The sequence below is a fragment of the Python bivittatus genome, unplaced genomic scaffold (assembly GCF_059951505.1).
Source record: "Python bivittatus isolate LINGU-HERP-01145 unplaced genomic scaffold, Pbiv_v1 ctg000790_np1212, whole genome shotgun sequence".
In the NCBI taxonomy this organism is placed as follows: domain Eukaryota; kingdom Metazoa; phylum Chordata; class Lepidosauria; order Squamata; family Pythonidae; genus Python; species Python bivittatus.
In genome coordinates this window covers 2,044,599-2,065,592 of record NW_028277110.1, presented here as the reverse complement: position 1 = coordinate 2,065,592, position 20,994 = coordinate 2,044,599, and the positions used below count along the sequence as shown (strand labels likewise).

The window sequence follows — 20,994 nt, the reverse complement described above, 5'->3', positions numbered from 1 at the left end:
TTGTCTTACAGCACGTGTGAGCCCTCTCCGCTGCCGTTTAGGGCCCGGCTCAGGGTGCAAACCCCGTCCTGGTTTAGACAAGGGGGGGACTCAGCCCCTGCCCTCCCCGCTTGACGGCTCGGTGGGCAACCACGGCTAACCAGACGATGGTTCCAAGCGCCGGGCGACGCCGTCCAGGAGTAAGGTCCGGGGAAGTCGCGCAGGGGGCGGGGGGCGTTTCCCGCACGCTCCTCGCCCCCCGCCGTCGCCCTCTCCCCGCGGACGCGTCGCTGGCAGCAGCAGCCGTGGCAGGGCCGGACTGCGCAGCCAGAGGAGGGCGAGGCGAGCCCCGGCCCCTTTCACACGTGCTCGTCTTTGTTGACGGGGCTGGGCCCGGCCCGGCATCACGTGCCCCGACGGCCGGCCTTGGGCTCGCAGCTGCGCGGGTCTCCGCTCAATGCCGCGACTTCCTGCCTCGGCTGCAGCAGCGGCGGCGGCGGCGATCGGCGCTCCGGTGCGTGGCCGCGGCGGGTGCTGGCGCCGCCGGCTCCGTGCCTCGCTCTCCCGCGGCGGGCCGGGCGGCGCGCCCCGGGGGCAGCCGGCGGGCGAAGATGAGCGCGGGGCACGTCGTCTTCACCGGCTGGCTGATCAAGTCGCCCCCGGAGAAGAAGCTCAAACGCTACGTGAGTCGGCGGACGGGCGGGCGGGCGGCGAGCCACCCACCCCCTCCCCTGCCCGGTGCCCTTCTCTTGCAGAGGCGCGTCCCCTCGGCAGGGCGGGCGGGTGCGGACCCTCCGGGCTCCCCGGCGGGGATTGTGCGAGCGAACGGGAGGCGGGTGGGAGCGCCCGTGGGAAGGGGAGCGCTGAGACCCCGGCCCCCTCGTGGGCACAGCGGTGGCTTGGTTCGCTTCGGAGGCGGAGGTCTCCTTGTGCGGGGGTCGTTTGGATGCTCTTTTACCTCGCCTGCCCCCCCGCCCTCTCCGCCTTTCCCAAGCCCCCAGCCCGGTGCCTGCGAGCGCCTTAACCCGTTACGCAATCCGGAGCGGAGGCTTTGTTTTTGAAAAGGGGCGCAGGCGCGCGCCTCGGGCCCCGCTGGTTTCGCGAGCAGAGGGCAGTTGCCGCTCGCTGGGCTTGGGGGCGCTGCGCCCTCCCCCGACGTGCGGGGCTTGGGAAGGCTGGAGGGCCGGGGGCGGGTGGGCGAGCCGGGCCGACGAGAAATGAAAACAAAAGAACAACATGCAGCCTGCCGGCCCCCAAAGTGTGGTTAGATGGGGCGGGGGTGGGTGGGAGAGATGCCGCGGTTGCAGCCTTTTGGACGTGAAACGAAAACAAGAGTGCAAGGCGTGATCCCCGCCCTCCCGCCAAGAAAACGTGTGAATGGGGTGACTGGTAGATTTTCTGGGAAGATGCATGTGGTGGCAACCGTGGGGTGGGGTGGGGTGGGGAGTGTTGTCCGGGCCCACGGAGCGACCGCACCTTCTGCACTGGAGACTGGCGGGGTGGGGGGCGTATCCGGGTTGTGACTGCGCCTCTTAGCAAGAAACTTAAAAGGCTAACGCGATTGTGAGGATGCGGAAGGAGAGTTTAGGAGCCCCAGCGCATTAAGGATTGGTTGGGATTCATTCCTTATCATGCAATCACCTGCTTTCCAGCATCCCCCCCCCCCGAACTTCCCAAAATGTGCCAGTGTGCGTGCCTGGCCGTCGTCGGCATCCTGCCGCTTTGACAGCCAGCGACGAGGCTGCATCCCCGCCCACGCCTTGAAAGCCCCCCGCCAGCTTCTCGGCGAGAGCAAGAGGAGCGGAGCCCCTCGCTCAGGCCGGGCTGCAGCTGGCGCGGCCCTCCCGGTCCCCTTTGCGAAGCGACGCCCCTCCGCCCCCTCCTCTTCCTCCTCCTCCTCCTCCTCCTCCTCCGCCTCGCCCGTCGGCCGGCTTTTTTGCTCTGCCCGGTCCGTTGGACAGGGATCCCGCAGCGGCTCTGGTGCGGCTCGGCAGCCGCCCGTTGGACCCGCCCGGCCAATCAACAGGGCGAGCGGGGACCCAGCGCCGGAGCAGCCGCCTTTCCTGAGCCTGCCCTCCGCGGGGCGGGGCGGGCGCGTGGGCCCTCTTGCCTGCCCTTCGGCCCAATTGCCATCGCCGGAGCTCCTCCGGAGCTTCCCGCTCGGCACCTCCGAGCACCGACTTGGGTCTGGTCCCCAACAGGCGCCTGGCTCCAGCCGGGGCCGGGGGGGGGGAGAGAGAAAGGGAAACAAGCAGAGGCGAAGTGGGGGAGGGCGTCACCGTCTGGAGCCCCGGAGAATTCTCTGGAGGAGGCCGGGGGTTGCAGGTTGCAGGATGCAAGACCTCCCCCCGCGCATCTTAAATCCCCCCCCCAGCTGCAGTCCTGCAGATTGCCCCCACCCCGAGCTTTCCTGTTTGTTTTTCACCCTTCTTTGAAACCTGGAAAATGAAAGCAAAAGAAGGGTGGTGAGGACAGAGAATGAGCTGCTCCCATCCCAGCACCATTATTACTTCGGGCCTGTCCCTCCCCCCCCCACTGCTTTGGTTGCCTGTAGCATATATTTGCTTGCTTCGCTTGCTTCACATCCCCCCCCCCAGCCCCGCCTTTCAGAACTTTAAATAACTATTACAGCCAGTCTCCAGGGAGCCTCGTATAAATAGCAATCTCTGGTATCGTTGGATTTTATTTTGCTGCTGACGGTGACACCAGGGAGCCTGTTCTGGGGGGCAAAATGCAAAGGCTGCGTTTGGAACGGTTGTGGCTTAGCACTAAGGATCGGTTGCGTGTTGGAAGAACGTCTGGGTAGAAGTAGTTCCCCCTTCTCACCAGCCAGCCTGCCTTCCTGGTCAGTGTGCACCCCGGATTGTGGCCTCCAGTGGGCAATCCAAGGGCTGTGGGCAGGGGGGCCAGGGTGGCTTAGCTGCAAAGGACATGCCTAGCAGGCCCACCGTTTGCTCCCAGTCGCTCCCTCTGAGATGCTTGGATCGAAGGGTGAGAAAGTTGTTTCTCTGCCTGAAACCCTGGGTGAAGAGTGGTACACCCTTTGGATGGCTGGAGAAGCCCACTTTGGGGGTTCATGATGATGTATGTTAGTACAGGCGGTATCTTCACATTTTTCCTCCAGGGTTTCTGAAGTGAGTTTTGAGTTATCTCCTCCTTTTGTGCTAACCCTATTTGAGGGGTTTAATGGCTTTTCTGCCTCAAAATGGGAGGAAAATGTACCACTTTTTTGACCATCTCGATTGGAGAGGGCTCCAGGGACTGCAGAAAAGGAACTTGGGGACCGCTTGTGACCTTTGTTGACATTGGTCCTAGAGGGGAAGGGCAGTCTTGGAGAGGTTGGTGGCCACAACTCTGCTTCTTGATGTTGTGAACGGTGGCAGGATGTCCTCCAGTGATGACAGAGGGGGGATCAAACATATGATTTGGGACTTTGGAGGGGGTAACTGTGAGAATAGGAGAGTTTTCATTCCACAGCCAAGCTATTCAGTGGTCCCCAAGACTTCTTGGGGTGCTTTAGGTTGATGACACTGCGTGTCCACATAGGCTGTTTCCTTGCTAGCACCAGCCATTGCTGATGCCTGTCATCAAAATGGTGATTTTGGCATCACAATGATTGGATGAGTGTAGAGCAGTGTTTCTCAGCCTTGGCAACTTGAAGCTGTATGGACTTCAACTCCCAGAATTTCCAGGGGAATCCCAATTCTGGGAGTTGAAGTCCACATATCTTAAAGCTGCCAAGGTTGGGACATCCTGCTCTAGAAGATGCTGTAAGGCACTAGTGGAGAAACAGTCATAAACCTGCACGTACTCCAAGGGGCAGTGTGGTGTAGTGGTTATGGGGTTGGACTAGGAGTGGGGAGACCCAGGTTCTAGTTCCCCCTCAGCCACAAGGGTACCAGTTACACTCTCTCCGTTCGGTTAATCAGTCAATCAATTTATTGCAGTCGTAGACCAGTACAAGCAGAGTGTTCTGTGAACATCCATCCATCCATCCATCCATCCATCCATCCATCCATCCATCCATCCATCCATCTATCTATCTATCTATCTATCTATCTATCTATCTATCTATCTATCTATCTATCTATCTTAATAGATAATAAATGAAATAAAAGCTAAGACAAAGTACATTAATCAAACAACCGAACTAGCTTCTATGAGTGAGGTCCAGGATACAATTATATTTAACTTATAAAATAGACACCAAAATTATATAAAATACAATAACACCTAAAATTACAAAAAACTGGTAAAATCTAAGTCTCAGCTCAGTCTATCTCCCAAGATTGGTGTTGTGGGGAAAAATAGGAGGAAAAAGCACTATGTTTGCTGCCGTGAGCTCCTGTGGGGAAGGCATGAGATAACTCTAATGGATAAATAAGTCACAGGAAACACACCCTAGGGTTTTTAATCTTTTAATCTTTCCCCTAAGGAGCTTGAAGTAGCATTCATTTTTCCACACTCACCCTGTGAGGTAGGCCAGCTGCGTGTATGACGCCATTCTGATTCAAAAGCTTCCCCTTTCATTCTTGGTGGTATTTTTATTTGCGATTGGCTGTCATTTTATTGCTCTGTATTCCACACTGAGTTCTGTGAAACAAGGCTGGACCTCTTGACTCGCCCGCCTGCGGAGAGAAAACCGAACGCTTCTCTTCTGATCTCTGTGGGCAGGTGGTGAACTTTCCCAGAATGAGTCAGTGGAGCACATTCTTGGTGGCTCCTGTCAGAGCAGAAAGACATCAGAGATAAGGGGAACGATTGCAAAATTATTGCTTATGCCAGTTTGAGCTTGGGCTCGATGTGTACCCTTGAAGAGCTGGGGAGATGGACATGGAGGCAAAGTTTGGTTTAAGAGGTTTACATTTAGAAGTTTCTGGGACAGGGTTTTTCCACCTTGTCAGCTTTCAGATGGGTGGACTTCAACTCCCAGAATTGCCCAGCCAGCAAGGTGGCTGGGGAACTCTGGAAGTTGAAGTCCACCCATCTGAAAGCTGACAAGGTGGAGAAACATTGTTTTGGGAGCATCGCTACAACGTTGGGATATTTTGGTCTCTCATCCAACAGAGTCACAGTCATAGCGGTTGGCTTTCTAAGAATCTTATCACTTTTGTACAAAGAGAACTAACTTTGAAAATGAAGGATGACTCGGTAAGATTGCTGTGTAAGAAAAACAGGCTGGTCTCAATGCTGGCCGGGGATGAGCTGTAAGCCCAGAACATTCATACAGCCCTCATTGACGTGCCTTTATTGGTACGCAAGTTGATTTCTGCAAATTCAGGTTCACTGTCTCTTGGTTTTGATAAGATGGACTCTCGCAAGGCTGGTCGAAGTCTGAACGTGAATGGCTTGAAAGCTTCAGGAAGAAAGTCCTTTTCGTAGCAAGGGTGGTATCTCTGTGCTGCGGGCACCAGAACCTATCAAGAATGAAGTAGAGAGTGTCAGATGAAGTCAATGTGATCCTTGAGGTTTGCTGAAGGACAGGCTAAAGTTACTTAGTTCCCTCCCCACAAACCCAGAAATTGGATGTTTCTATGATCAGTGTTTTATTGGGGCTATGAGATGGTGAATGTAAATTTAAAGGGGGAAATGTAGACCGTGGGGACAATTAGGGCATTCAATGTGACTACTTAGAAGCAGACATTTTCCTGCCCGTTTTTGCTATAACAGAACGGAATATAAGGAAAACAAGACCTTCTGCACTAGGGCAGTTTCTCAACCTTGGCCACTTTAAGATGCGTGGACTTCAGTTCCCAGAATTCCCCAGCCAGCCATGCTGGCTGGGGAATTCTGGGAGTTGAGGTCCACGGATCTTAGAGTGGCCAAAGTTGAGAAACACTGCACTAGAAGTTTGGGGTCCTCCAAATATTGGTGAACTGCATATTTCACAGCCCTTTTCACAGATCTTCCTGGCTAGAGCATTTAAAGGATTTGTAAGACCATCTCATTCTCAACTGACTCAAGGTGGCATAGGGGAAATTTCCATATGTCAAGCAAATAAAGGGATGTGTAGTTGAGCTTGGTAGTAACTATAGTTTCTTCTATATTATACACTAGTTAAAATGCCTCCTTGAAACCGGCAGATATGCAGAGATTAGTGTTAGCAGGGTGTTTTGATTGATTGATTGATTGATTGATTGATTATGACAAGAGTTGACATCAAGTTGGTGTCAACTCTTAGCGACCACAATGATCAGTGGTTCTTAAACTCGAGGTAATTCCCCAAGGAGGTAATTTGGGCATGTCCTGGGAGTAATAGAGCAGTTTGTAATGGAGCAAAATGTGAGTTGAGGATCCAGTTTGGGACTGCTGCTGCTGAAACGCTTGTGTAAAACAAGAGAGTCCAGGTTTTTTGTGGTGGTAGTGATGTTATTTATGACTGGGAGAAGGGGTAATTGGGCCAAACAGTTTAAGAACTACTGACATAGATAGACCTTCTCCAGGAGGGTCTGTCCCCAACCTGGTCCTTCAGGTCTTCCAATAGTGCACCCATCGCCACTGTAACTGAGTCCATCCGCCTTGCTGCTGGTCATCCTCTTCTTCTCTTTCCTTCCACCTTTCCCAGCCTTATGGACTTCTCAATGGAGATGGGTCTTCACATAATATATCCAAATGTATCCACCCCAGGATTAACACCAGACAAACAGTCAAGCAGTAAACAATACCCTAATCAAGGAACTACCAACTGAGACAATCAATCAGTAAACAACAGCCTAATCTAGGAACTACCAAGGAAAGAACAACTCCCCACCAACACTGACAGGGCAAGCTACTGTATATAAAGAGAGAGCGAACCCCACTCCCTTGTAGCACTGAAGGTGTTACCTGGTCGGGTAACAAAACGTCAAAAAAAACCAACAACCCCAACCAAGCTCAGAGAATCCCAAGGACTCCACAGTGTATCCAAAGTATGATTAATTTGCGTCTTGGTCATTGGTATCTTGAATGAGAACCCTGGATTGATTTGTTTTATGGTCCATTTTTTGTTTTGCAAGGTATCCATGGTTATTCTTAGAAGACTTCTCCAACACAAAGTTCAAAAGCATCAATAGTCTTTTGCTCCTGTTTCTTCAAACTCCAACTTTCACTTCCGTAGAGTGTAATACTTTAATTTAAAAGTCGTAAATAAAACTGACATTAGCTTTTCCACCCACTTGTCAGTTCACTCCAAAAGCACAGGGTCAACTCTAATTTTGGAGGCTTGTGTTGGTAAGGGACATACAATGGAAGTGACCTCTCTTGTTTCAATTCACAGGTGCTCATGGGGGGAGCTGGGGGAAAAGAGGTGAAACAGGTATGGCTATATCAAAACCCAAGCTCTGCCGTTTACGTACTTGGTGGGACCTCATGGTGCAAATTCTCGCAATGCGTATTTTATCCTCTGAGCACCATCCTGATTAGGGACTTACTGTTAGGAACACCCCAACATATTTACATTCCTATGTTGATATATAGAAACAACCGAAAAACAGAATTATCTTGCAGATTTGTTTTCCTTTTTTAAAAAATGGTGATATTATTCACTGTGTTACAGGTCGTTCGTTGTCAATTTAGACTCTATGGTCCATGGAAAGATGTTTGAAATCGAAATAGGAACTTTATATCTCCTTTTTAAATTCACTATTATTGTTTGTACTACCATTACTATGTTTCTATTTTTATATATATATATATATATATTTCCATGGATATATGGAATATATATATATATATATATATATATATATATATATATATTTCTATTTCTATTTCTATTTCTATTTCCATGGAATGAAAGAATTTTTCCATAGAATAAAAGATGAATAAAAAAGAAAGAGAAGAAGAAAACAGAAGTGCAAGAAATGAAAAAAAGAAAGAAAGAAACTAAAGTTAAGGAATATATAAGTGACTTTCGACTTTCTTTCCAACAGATAATTACAATCTTATTGCCCTTCTTCCCTCTTAGATATACAAGTCCCTTCAGGCCCTACTATGTTTTTGAATAAAGAGAAGAGACTATTGCTTTCCCCATAAAATGGTTATTGCCCTTAGAGCTGGTTATCTAGGATTAGGGAAGAGGTCGTTGTATAAAGTCGATGTTTCCTTATAGGGAGATCTGTGAGCTTAACAGTACAGTCCTCCATATGTTTAGGCCTTCTCCAAATGCACATGGATGAGATTTATTTAAAAGCATTCTCTTGCTAAAATCCCCCTGGCCATAAACAAATTAACTGGTCCAATTTTTGTTGGTGGAGGAGGACTCTGATGGAAAAGAAACATCTGACAGGCTATTCGCTATATGATTTTGGTGGTGTGGCATTGAATGAAGGCTATGCCATCTTCCCCACCTACTTGTTTGGATTCTCCGAGTTCTTGCTTTCTACAGCAACAATTCTAAAAGCAGAAGTTCCAGTCATTTGACCTTCTTCTGCTTTTTGGGCCCCGTTGGTAATATGTTAACCAGTTCTTAGTGGCTCCCCGGGAATGAATGTCCTCATCTTCAAAGCAAATTAGAACATCGGTATGAAAACAGTCCTGAAATGGTCACCAGGTTAGACTGTTGGGGTGGAAGGGAAGCACATGACCTTGAAATTCAGGCACAGTTCACCCTGCTGAACTTTTGCTCATCTTGGTTTGCTGAAGTCACAGCTTGGGTTTTTCAGTTCTGGGAAAGACAAAGTCAACTCCTTTCAGCAAGTGTGGGAGGAAGCAAAGTCCTCATGTTTGTCTCAGATGCTGGTCGATCCTGGCCCGTGTCCTGGTGGCGGGGAACGGTACCTCTTTGGCTAACCCGCCAGCATGTTTCTAAAATAGAGAACGAGGGTGAACCAGTGGTTAAGATGTTGGACTAGGATCCAAAAGGCATTGGTTCAAGTCCACTTTTGTGTTCACCATCATGGAAGCTTCCATGGTGACCTTTGGCCAACATGCCTTACAGGGTTGTTGGAAAATCTCAGGGGAAGGAGTGCTAGATACACTGTCCTAGTGCTGCTGAAGGAAAGGCAGTGCAAGCCTAACAAATGAATCACAAAAATAAACATATTGAAAGTGTGCAATTTTTATATGTGGTTTATATGGCTTGGATCACCAGTTTTAATGTGAAGACGTGCTCTTTTGGAGGAGGGGAGGGGAGAAGACAGACAACCAGTCCTCAACTGGTCACAGCTGCGGCATTCGTAACCGTGATAAAGGGTCAAGGGAGTGTTGGATCAATGGTTATTATGAAAGTCATGGGGATCAGTGGCTATTTGCCTTGATGGCAGTGGGACAGCCTCTGAAGGCCATCTGCTGGGAGACTAGTGGGCTTCCTTGGGCAGTTGGTTGGCCACTGTGAGAACAGACCGCTGGCTTAGATGGGCCACGGGTCCAATCTAGCAGGGAACTGCTTATGTGCTTATGTTCTAATGATCAGGAAAGATCTTCTCTCACGATTATGGAATCTGTTTATTTACTACTGTTTTAGATCCCATCTTTTTACTACAGCGAGTGTGTATAAGGGGCAAGGAGGGGTCCCCTCTCATTTTATGTTCACAACAACAATGAGGTTGGGAGGTTGAGTCAAGAAATAATGATTGCCAAAACTCACAGAACAAATGATAGTCAAGGAGCAAGTAGGGACTGGACTCTGGATTTCTTGATCCCCCATCTACCATCTTATCTACCACACCATCTTGGCTCTTGTCAGCGAAGAAAACATTGCATTCCCCCCATTAAGCTTTCTTACAATGGAATAACCTAAGATCCATCCTTTTTTCCTTCTAAATGTTGCATAGCCAGTCAACATTTATTTTTCTCCTTATCCTTCCAAGTAAAGCTGGAGATCAGCCAGCCTGGGAGGAGTTAAAGATTTCAGTACCTTGTACATTTCTCCATTATCTCAGCCTACGTGGGCTTGGGATCCTGCCTTTGCTGACATCATCTGCCATTTAGCTCTAACATTCAAGGAACTGGGGATTATGATCTCCTTTTGGCTGAAGGAGGCCTGGACCAAGCCAGCTGGAGGGAGTGGGACTGGGCTAGGCAGCTGAAGATGCTACCTTCATAGTTTTAGATAGCGATAAATGCGTTTGGTGTTTGTTCCTCTGAGACTGTGTTTTGTTCTCTTTAATGGGAAAAGTGTTTGCGCAAAGAACACTGCTGTTCTTGGCATTCTGAATGCAAGACTGATCAACAGAGTCATTTCCCTTGGACAATTAATTTGGGTGGTGCAAGTAGGAACCTAGAAGTCCTCATATAATCTTCAATAACATGTTTTCAGCGTCCAAGAATGACATGTTACTGGCCTCTTTTCAAAGGAAAATACTCCAGCAATGGGGTTGTCTATGTTAAACAGTGCAGAGAGGACTAGATTAGCTTTGCACAACTCTGTGACCTCCAGATGATGCGGTTGGATTAAATGGAAATGTCTCCCTTGATTTGTACCAACCAACTGAGGACATTCGTGTAGTTTTCTTGGCAACGATGCAGAAATAGCTTGTCACTGCCTTCCTTCCAGGATGTTTCTTTGACTAGCCCACAATCTGGAGATACCTGGTGGTCTCCCATCCAAGTATTAACCAGGTCCAACCCTAGTTAATTTTTCCAGATCAGCCAAGAAGTGCTAGGAGATGCCACTCAGCTGGGTCCACATGTTTGGACTCTCACGCCCAGCATATCCAGCCCATCGTGTACCCGGTTGGGGAGATCTGCAAAGACTACTGATTGAGCTACAATTTGAAGAAGCTGAAGTGAACCACATGATGATACATCCTGGGGAGGCACCTGAGCTGCAGATTTGCCTACGATCGTGCTAATCCCCCCTTTTTTCCTGCTTTCTCATGCCACGATTGCCAGAAATCAGTGGAGCAGTTTCCTGCCATTTGAAGCAGGCCACCCAAACTGTAACATAACCCTGAAAATGGTGTTTTAAAAAGAAGAACCCTAAGGCAGTGTTGTCCAAACTTGGCCACTTTAAGATGAGTGGACTTGGCTGGCTGGGGAATTCTGGGAGTTGAAGTCCACTCATCTTAAAGTGGCCAAGTTTGGACAACACTGCCCTAAGGAAACCAGAGATAATATTCCCCATTTAGAAAAAAACGAAACGTCCTGCCCCATTCCTGGGCATCCCACAGCCTGCTCACTTTACATGATCTCGCCTTCCATTGCGGCTTTGCAAAGTTGCCCTCTTTAAATATGCCCTCTGACCACTGAAGCCACTACCCAAACCTACGGTAAAGCTTCGGGACGTAAGCACGTGGTTGAGATGAAAAAGAGAGGCGTCCAGGGGTGGAGCTCGCTGAGGCTGGTGAAACAGGATAAGGTTCCTTGAAATCATTCCTAGGGCCCACCTTTTATTGCAAGTTTAGAATACGTGATCATAAAAAAGCAGGGTAATTCTCATTTCCTGATTTGGCAGGGCATCTATATTTGGGTGAATGCTGTTTCTTTTGTTGGGTGAATATTTGTCCCTTTTGTTTCTCAGCTGTTCTGGAGGAGACATGAGTTCAAATCCCCACTTGGCTGTTCACGCCAGTTGCCCATCTGCTAAATTACAGATGGAAATAACTGACCACACAGGATTGTTTGGGGAGGGGGGAGGGATAGTCCCATGCAGCTCTCTGCTTATAAAAACGTTGAGAACCTCTGCCGTAAAGCAATTGCCTTTCGTATGTAAACGTTGCATGTGGCGAACAATATAAGTTGTGCGAATGACCCATATTTCATAGCTCATGTCTTATATAAACGCCTTGGGATTAGCCAAGGTTATAAACAAACCCTGTCTAGAATCACAACTAGTGTAAACTGTGGAATCCATGCAGCTCGTGAAACAGCTGTTTGTGGGCTCAGTGCAGTTGCAAATTCTGTTCTTTGCAGATGGTTTACTGTGGTGAAGATCTGTTGGCTGGCCTGGATGACATTAATGGCAAAGGCTACGAGCAAGGAATCCACATTCCTTGGGGTCACAGCCTCTCTTTCCCACCATTGCGAAGTCTGCTGAGAAGCCAAGATCAGGATTTTGTATTCAGCCGTGCAACTGTGGGGCAGATAAACCACATTCTACACGTTCCCCTGCCTCTATACTATGGCATTGGACCACAGTGGAGCTGGGGGATTTGTTCAGATTGCATACCTGGGTATCATACTTCTTGGGATGGCTTTGCAAGTCTTCTTGTGAGTTGACAGGATGAGCCAAGTCCTTAAGAACAGTCAGGCTGAAAAGCCGAATTCGTGGGCTGATGTGTGGGAGGTGCAGCAAATGACAAGTGAGTTTGGTTGTAAGGAATCTATTTCAACTCTATTTCGGTTGCTGCTTTATCAGCATAATTAGTGTTTGTTGGTGGTTAGGGGCTGATCTCATTAGTTAGTACTTTTATATATTTACAGTGAATAGTCATGTCATCTTGTCTGTGTTCCTGGAAGTTCATCTGCAACAAATTCCTGCTGAATTTTTGGACCTGCTTATTAGAGGCGCGGCATTTCATATTATGATAAGCATTGTGATCTTTACAGAATTGGCTGGAAGAGGCCAAGATGGGCCTCAATTTCCACAATGTCACTTGGGACATTCCAGTTGCAAAGAGGACAAAAGGTGGTCCTTTTCAAGGGTTCTTTGTAGCACAGAATCGGGGGCAGGACTGAAAGTCCACCCTCCACCAGGGAATCCTCTTACAGCCTCCCGACTTGGAAGAAAGATGAGAGATGGATGTAACAAACCAGTCAATAAATATAAACAAGCTATCTATAAACTGTTCTAGATATGGCTCCAAGGAAGATTAACCATCGTGAAGTTGGCATTAATCCCTTGAACTATTTTAATTTGAGGACTGAGCTGGGCAGAGCTATCTGAAGAAGCAGATTTTAGTCTCCAAACCCAGTGTGGACACTTTTGCTGCACAACCTGCTTACAGTTCAGTGAGAGCATGGGGATTGACCAAGAATATATCCTAGGGCTGAGAGTTAGAGAGTTGGGATTAACAACTTCTTGGGCTCCCTGGGAAGAGACAGCAGCTGTGGAGCCAATTTCTGTTTTCTCTACTAGGATGTTTCTCAGCCAGTCAGAAGAGAACTGGTTGAGCCTTCTGCTTGGTGGTTCATTGAGGTTGAACAGCTGGTTCCATGGAACTGGTGAGTTCCAGAAACATTGGTTGTAAACATCTTTACAAATATCAACTAAAACGACATCTCCACTATCCCCAAGATGGTGACCTCCAGATCTGTGGGACTATATTTGCCAAGATTTCTATCTAGCCTGGGTTTCAGGCTAGCCAGACACTGTGGGAATAGCCTTCTCAACCCAAGCAGAGAGACAGCCTTGGGGAAAGCTTCAGTCTTCTATTTATTAAAACCTCTGATGAATATTGAGCCCAGGAATGTTAAAATCTGTGAGAGAGTGAATTGGTTTGTTTGAAACAAAACAAAAATTTAAAAAGAGGTACATGACATAGCTCCTTCAGTGCTTGGTTCCCTTGCATTCATCAGAACAGGTCTTATTTCAGCTCAACAGAATGAAGAGGCTCTCTTACATATTCACCAATCTGAGCCGAAAGAGAATTGAGGACAAATTTGTCATCCCCTAAAGAGGATCAGTTTTACCCTTGACATAAAGATGCCTCTGAGAACAGTTGCCATTTCTCCTTCTTTGGGAGAATTAGGCTGACATATCACACAAAACCCCTCCCCAAGGCTTCCTTCTACCTCCAACTTCTTTTCAATTGATTAACATTGAGTTCTGAACTCTGGAACTGCCAGATACTTTTTCTGGATCTGCTGCATCTCAACCAGATGAGATTGGACCAGTTTTCCCCTGGAAGGGGAAAGGTCCTAGAAGAAGCCTCAGAAGGTGGTGTTCTACTTCTAGGTGGGCACAGCGAGGACTTGAATGTGTGGCTGAGCTTCAGCATTTGGGTGAAGCTGGTCCATGGAGGTCAACTGGAGGAGAAAGTTGCTCTGGTTCTAGTTCAGCTATGGATTCTGGCCAGACCTTTTCACCCTGTAGTACCGAGTGGGAAGTAATCACTGCTGCTATATTGGAGGGATGTTGGAGGGCTTCAAGGAAACGTCATTGTGGAAGGCTGTCCTAGTTAATACTGCCTTGAACTCTGCTTTGTGCGATTTCAGTAGTTTTCCGTAGCCAGAATTTCCTTTGATTTTCTCTGAAAGGTGTCCTTGCACTAAATTTACTGTTGGAGGTGACACATGATGGCAATGTTGCAGTTGTTGTTTTCTGTTGCACATGTTCCCATCACCCTATAGCCTCTTCTGTAGCATCTTCCAATCTAATAAGCTTTAGAAAAGGAGCTTCATCTGGGTCTCTTCCCTTGGGTTTTAATGGAAATGCAGGAAGCCAGGAAGCTTACAAATTGCTGGCAGGGGAGCACAGAACATTTATTCACACTGCTTGGCCACCTTGTAATTAAATAAATGCACAACCACACATTCTACCCATATAAAGGAAATTAAAATTATCTTTTTCTTTGACCAAAACATTCAAAAGCAAATTCTCTTTTCATGAAATTAAAGAGCAATGGATAGAAAAAAATGCAAGCGAGTATTTCGACATAGTACTAATTTTAGAATAGTGGTTCATGACCAAAGCTTTGTGTGCAGGTCCTGGATCCCCCCCAAAAATCTGCAGGCAAACCCTAATGTGATTATAACAAAAGGGGGAAAGGAAGTCTTAACTCGTTTGAAGGGATTTATATTTAAGTTTAATTCACATTGAATGAAATAAAACCAGATGTAATTTTTGCCTTGGCTTCACCCACTAACTGGAAGGCATGTTTTTCCTCCCCCACTTGCATGTTGAACGCCTCTCAAAGGACAGGTATGAACCTTGGCCTGAAAAATATTATGCTTCCCTGTTCTAGAGTGCCAAATAATGTGCCCTCCACTTTTGACTGATTAATTATGTGCCATCAAATTGGTATTGACTCTTAGTAACCCATAAATATCTCCATGACAATCGGTTCCCAACCTGTCCCTTCAGGTCTTCCAACACCACTGTAACTGAGTCCATCCACCTTGCTGCTGGTGGTCCTCTTCTTCTCTTTCCTCCCAACTTTCCCAGCATTATAGCCTTCTCCAGAGAGCTGGGTCTTCACATTATGTGTCCAGAGTAGGATAATTTGAGCCTGGTCATTTGTGCCTCGAGTGAGAACTTTGGGTTGTTTTCTTTGATGATCCACTGGCTTTTTTTCCTTGGCTGCCACCGTATTCTTAGGAGTCTTCTCCAACACAAAGTTCAAAAGCATTAATACTCTTTCTATCTGGCTTCTTCAGAGTCTAATTTTTGCTTCCACAGAGTGTCCCAGGAAAAAGCATGGCCTCTACTTGAGTCAGGCAAAATGTTAGATTAAAGGAGCACATGATAGGAAAGGACGCAGTGCACAAGGGGAGGAAGAGATGTTCTCTTCTTGTTTCTTACATGCGTTTTGCTCTCCAGATGGTCTGTAAGAGGCAGCTCCAAAGAGCACATGCTTCTCTCACATGATAGAAACAGGTAACTTTTCCCCTGGTTGCTCGTCTGTCATTCTATTAACAATATAGAAACCATTTTCATTTGCAATGAAAAAGCAAATCTAATCATCTTCCTCTGGTTCTTCGCCCTTCGCTCCAGCTGTTAACCAGCATTCTTCATCATTCTGTCTTCACTGGGGCTCTTCGGGGGTTGTTTCCCCATCCCACAAGCTTTCTTCCCCCCCCCAAGAATTTTTTTTGGGGGGAGGGGGAATTCCACAAATCTTGGAATTCCCCCAGTCCTGCTCATATTTTCCCCACATCCACAGAGGGAGCATAATGTTGGCTCTTCAGATTCAGAGATTTTTCTGTGACAATCTAAAATCTATGAGGTACACTGTGAAAAAACAAAGCCCTGATTTGAAAAAGAGTTGGCTAAATTTGATCTGTTTTATCTCAGGTTAGACTGAGCATTATTTTGAATGCCGATGGAGGCATTTTCACCTCTTCCAAATGTCAAGATGGAGCAGTCCTTACTTATCAGCAAATTCCATACATGTGGTTGAGAGCTGAACATGGCCACCAGCCTTCCAGTTAATACTGGGGTTTATTTTGAGTGCAATGTCAAATTGCTTAACCGGCAGATAACTGTTGTGTCATCATAAGAATCCTCTGTAACTGAACGGGGTTTGTTCCCCTCCCTCCTCCAGGAATTGAAACTTGAGGAGGAAAGCATGATAAATGAATTTTGAAGAAGAAAAGAAGTTCAGAAAACAAAATGTAGATAAAGTGCTCGTGGTGACTTTAAACCACCATGTTGGTTTTCCTTAGAGGCTTTTGGGGAAACTGATCACACAGTTAGGAAGGGGGATGGATGAGTGGGGAAAAGCTATTCTATTCACTTGTATTTCTCTTCCCTGTTGCCCACCAACGGCAAATTGAGGCCTTGGGTCTTTTTAGCAGTCCTCCAGAACCCTGGTTTGAGATGTTGCTGCCAGATTTTGGGGATGTGACTGCTGAAAACACCAGGATTTCTCCACTTGGAGGTGGGAAACACAACATTGATAGTTTAAGCCCTAGAATAGACTAGGCAGATTTGTTTTTTAAAAAAGCAAAGAGCATGCCACACACACACACACACACACACACGGCCAAGTTGGCTGGGTTCAGCATGTTGTAGGAAATCAGCCATGGTTTTAACAGGCTGTGTGTATTTGACTACCATGCGAAGCCGTCATATAGTGTTTCTGTTGAGGCATAGTGCTATGTGAACAATTGATTGATTGATTATGTACCATCAAGTTGTTTTCAACTCTTAGCAACCACATAGAAAGATTTTCTCCATGACGATTTGTCTCTAATCTGGTCTTTCAAGTCTCCCAGCAGTGCACTCTTCACCTCTGTAACTGAGTCCATCCACCTTGCTGTTGGTCGTCCTCTTCTCCTCTTTCGTTCCACCTGTCCCAGCATTAGAGCCTTCTCCAGAGAGCTGGATCTTTGCATAATCTGTCCAAAGTAGGATACTTTGAGCCTGGTCATTTGGGCCTCAAGTGAGAACTCTGGGTTGTTTTCTTCTGTGAGCCATCGGTTTGTTTTCTTGGCTGTCCAAGGTATTCTCAGGAGTCTTCTCTAACACTAAAGTTCAAAGGTGTCAATACTCTTCCTATCCCGCTTCTTTAAAATCCAAGTTTTGCTTCCATAAAGTGTTACAGGGAATACCAAGGCTTGCACGATTCTGATCTTGTGAACAAAGCAGTTGAATTTAGGGCCAAGTGTGTTGTGTGTCCCTGGCCACTAAGGAGTTACTTGCTCCTGTCCTCCTTACTTAGCTGGATATAATGAGGAAAGTAATTTTGCTGTAAAAGAAAACAGGTAGAAACTCCAACCTCACTTGATTCCTGATGATTATATGACCATCACCATGTACTTTTCTTGTTATTAATATGGAAGTAGTTTCTACTATCTTCTTCCAATTTTTTTTTTAAACTTTCCAGACTAGCCTATCTTCTTGGGACTTTTTAGTAGTTTCCAATCTAAGTGCTAACCAAGTCCAACCCTGCTTTGTTATTTAAAGACCAGCCAAAGTCAACCAAGGGTGCCACCAAGCTGGGCACGGTAAGAAAGGTAATACAGATTGGGCAGTTGGCTCTGAACATTCATGAAAGCTCCCCTTTGTCTTCAGTTCCCTTTTTAGATCATGTACATTATCTCCAAGAGGTAAGGGCAGATGGAAGAAGTAAGGATGAACTGTCACTTTACACCTTGGTATTTTAAAAGTGCAAAGTGGGTACTTCACAGATGAATGTAGAAGTTCTGAAAGAATGTGTTTTGGGTTTCTTCCATGTTATTTGTTCTTCCATTATGTTTTTACTGGATATGCAGGTGGTTAACCAAAAGACCAGATCTTTCTTAGACATTTGGACTTTCAGCGCAATAAGGGGGATCTCCAGTGGAAAAGTGCCCTGCAAATTACTTTTGTCCATGGCTGTAAATCATCCTACTCTCTTTCTGGGTTCTTTGCTCCTTCCCTCTGTCTTTGTCTTCTTCTAAAATCCTGCTTGAGAACTAGTTTGGGGTAAACTTCTAGAAACCAGAAGACCATGACTTCTGGTCCTGCCTGAAACACAAAGCCAGCTGGGTGACCTTGGGCCAGTCAATCTCCCTCAGCCTAGGAAGAAGGCAGTGAGAAACCAGTTCTGAAAATGTTGCTGAGAAAACTGCAGGGTTCAAGAGTGACTTGAAGGCACGTATACACAGAGAGAGAGATACAAATCCTGCCCAAAAGCAGTCTTCCTTGGAATCTCCATCCAGCTGCTGGAGCTCCTTGGAATGATGACAGACTGACTGAATTCAGACTACACATTTCACCCTAAATCCAGGTTAGCCAAACCTAACTGGGTTCCCATAACATGCAAAGCCCCAACTAATATACTTTATTTATTCACTTTGTTTGCGTGCCTCCCATTCCAGAATGCTTTGGGTGTCAATGTATAAAGTAATGATAGATATAAACAATAATATACATGCAAGTTTGTAATAAATATGTACATTTTATACAAATATATAAATCTGTATATACATGGCATTATGTATACTACATATAAGGGCTTAATGTGATGGGGTGGTTCACATCACACACAACAGCAATTACTGTGTTCTGCATGCACACACAAACATACACTAGCCTAGCTTAGCATTTTGTGTTTGTACATATTTGGGCAATTTACTGTATACCCTCGACAATGAACTGGACCCTTGGCAGTTAATAAAATCTACATGAACATAACAGCATCGTATAAATAAAAGATCCGGAACAGAATAACAAAGAGGATACACCGAAATATAAATAAAATGTCCATGGTAAGATAAAAATAAAATTTAAAAAATAGTTTAACAACCAAAACAGTGAAGCATTCACTGGTGAGCCTCATTCTCCATACAATTTTCCAAATAGTTTTGTTTTTAATAAGGATGAGGTGGCCAGAAATGTGGTGGCCTGTCTGATCCCTGGAGGGAGGTTAGTCTAAAGGGCAAGCATGGCCACTGAAAAGCAGCTCACCACAAAAAGCGAACCTCCCTATGTTGTGTGAACCCAACCAGAGACTCACATCCTGGGGTAAAGCAGAAACAGGGCCAAAGTCCATGCTTTGACACTCGAGATCTTGTTGAAAGCTCTTCCACCACAGGATGGCCATGATGGGTGGGACTGTGTATTCCAAAAATGGTGGTAATGGCCAGTCATAGATAAACCATATCAGACGGCACACAGGTGCAGTTGCCCCAACCACCCTCTCCAGTCCAGGGGCATCTGCATGACAGGTGAAAAAGATCAGAGACCGCCATCTTGACTTTTCTGACCCCTACTCTGTGGACACCAGTGCTCCTTCCCTCCTAATTAGGGTGCTCTTTTTCTTGGATCAGTTTCTGCAGCACGCACTGACTGTGTGAATTGTTTAAGAACCCCGAGACCGTCTTTAAAAAGAAAGAGGATACTGAAGGCTGGTGCTTTGTTTTAAAGCTGGAGTGTGACAATTCTCTTGGCTCAAGGGTCAGCAATAGGCTTAGAGAAATGTGTCAAGGCTGCACTCCAAATCCTTAAGACCCCTAGATACAGTGGTACCTTGGGTTACAAAAGCCTCTGTTAACGAACTTTTCGGGTTACGGCCAGCTCCGGCCGCAAAAATTTACCTCGGTTTGCAAACTCCGCTTCGGGGTACGAACAGGATACGCAGCCATTTTCCCTCCCGTGACACGGTCCGCGGCCATTTTTCCGCCCCTGACACGTGGTCCGCGGCCATTTTCCGCCCCTGACACTTGGTCGTAGGGAGGGGGACTCTCCCTCCAAGCAATAGCCGCCTCCCTGTCCTCCACGCCAGAATGGATTAACGGTAATTACATTGAACCTTATGGGGAAATTTCCTTCGGGTTGCGACCAATTCGGGGTGCGACCAGAGTCACGGAACGAATTAAGTTCGTAACCCGAGGTTCCACTGTAGTTCTAAAAAAATGGGGGGGAAAAAACTTAGTCTACTGCAAAACCGATGCTCCTAAAGTGATGCTGACAGATTGCCCTTGCTACTGTCCTGCTTTACATCATGCCAGCTTCCTGTTGGTTTAGTTTTCCTTAGAAGTATCTGAAAATCAAAAATTGGGGAAGACAGGGAGTCTCATATGCCCAGGAGAAGCGTCCTATGGCCAATGGGTGCTGATGGACACCAGGTTCTAGGTAATTCATTCAAAGATGGTGGGAAGGAGATGCCTTGTGATAAATGTAATGTTCTCCAGCCTTCTTGGGTTCCTTCCATGGGAAATGGGTGAGCTGAGAACTGTCTGTAGGATTTGGACTGGTACAGCCTCTTTCTGGAGTATTTGCTCCTGGGCCTGGTTTGAACTGCTGAGATTAAACAGGCTCTAAAGCACCTGAAACAACATTTTCTTCTTAAGAGATCGACTTGATCTATGAAGTGATCATCAGGGACTTTCTGGTTGAGCCACATCCTTTGGAAGTTTACTCAGCGTCATGCAGAAGAGGATCTTCCCACCTGTCATACTCCTTCTCATGGATTCTCTTTTCTCCCCCAAATTGAAGCATTGCTTCAGGTTCGACATTTGTTGAAAAATGTTTTGTGTTGACTGTGGCCTTTGAGACTCTGTGACAATTCTGTTGCTTTGATTAGGCACCGCTTAGGTTGTAAGTTTGTATCTTGATGCATCTTTAATGCATGTTAAGCTCTTCTTGATGCATACGTATTACGTTCTGGTCATTTTTCAGTATTTATTGTTTGTGGACTGGTGCGTGTTAGATGAGAGGTGATCTCATTTACATAAGTGATAAAATTAATGTGAAATTGGATGGTTTACCTGCAGGTGTTAGTTCTTTGGGGCTGTTGACTGCATTTCAAAAGCGCTTTGCGAGCTGTTCAAGTTTCCTTTCTCAGCAAGCCACAGGGTGGGGAGAGTGTCTTCCCCAGCTGCTGAGTCATCATTCACAGATCATGATAACTTTTAATGTAGTTGGCAAATCATGGTTTACAGTTCAGCTTGCTACTCAAACACAGCCAACTGTGACTTATTCAAGCCACGTTTAAACTTAGGGTGATG

General features: G+C 46.5%; 1 protein-coding gene across 2 annotated transcripts in view; it reads left to right on the top strand.

Moving 5' to 3' along the window:
• Window positions 1-296: 296 nt before the first annotated feature.
• GAB3 (GRB2 associated binding protein 3) overlaps window positions 297-20,994 on the top strand; it is a 73,082-nt gene continuing 52,384 nt past the window's right edge. Inside the window, exon 1 of one of the 2 annotated variants that reach the window (XM_088129282.1) lies at window positions 297-662. In XM_088129282.1, the coding sequence (XP_087985408.1) occupies window positions 437-662 (226 nt within the window). In that variant the 5' untranslated portion in view covers window positions 297-436. The remainder of the gene's footprint in view (window positions 663-20,994) is intronic. The other variant, XM_088129281.1, reaches the window with a different exon arrangement.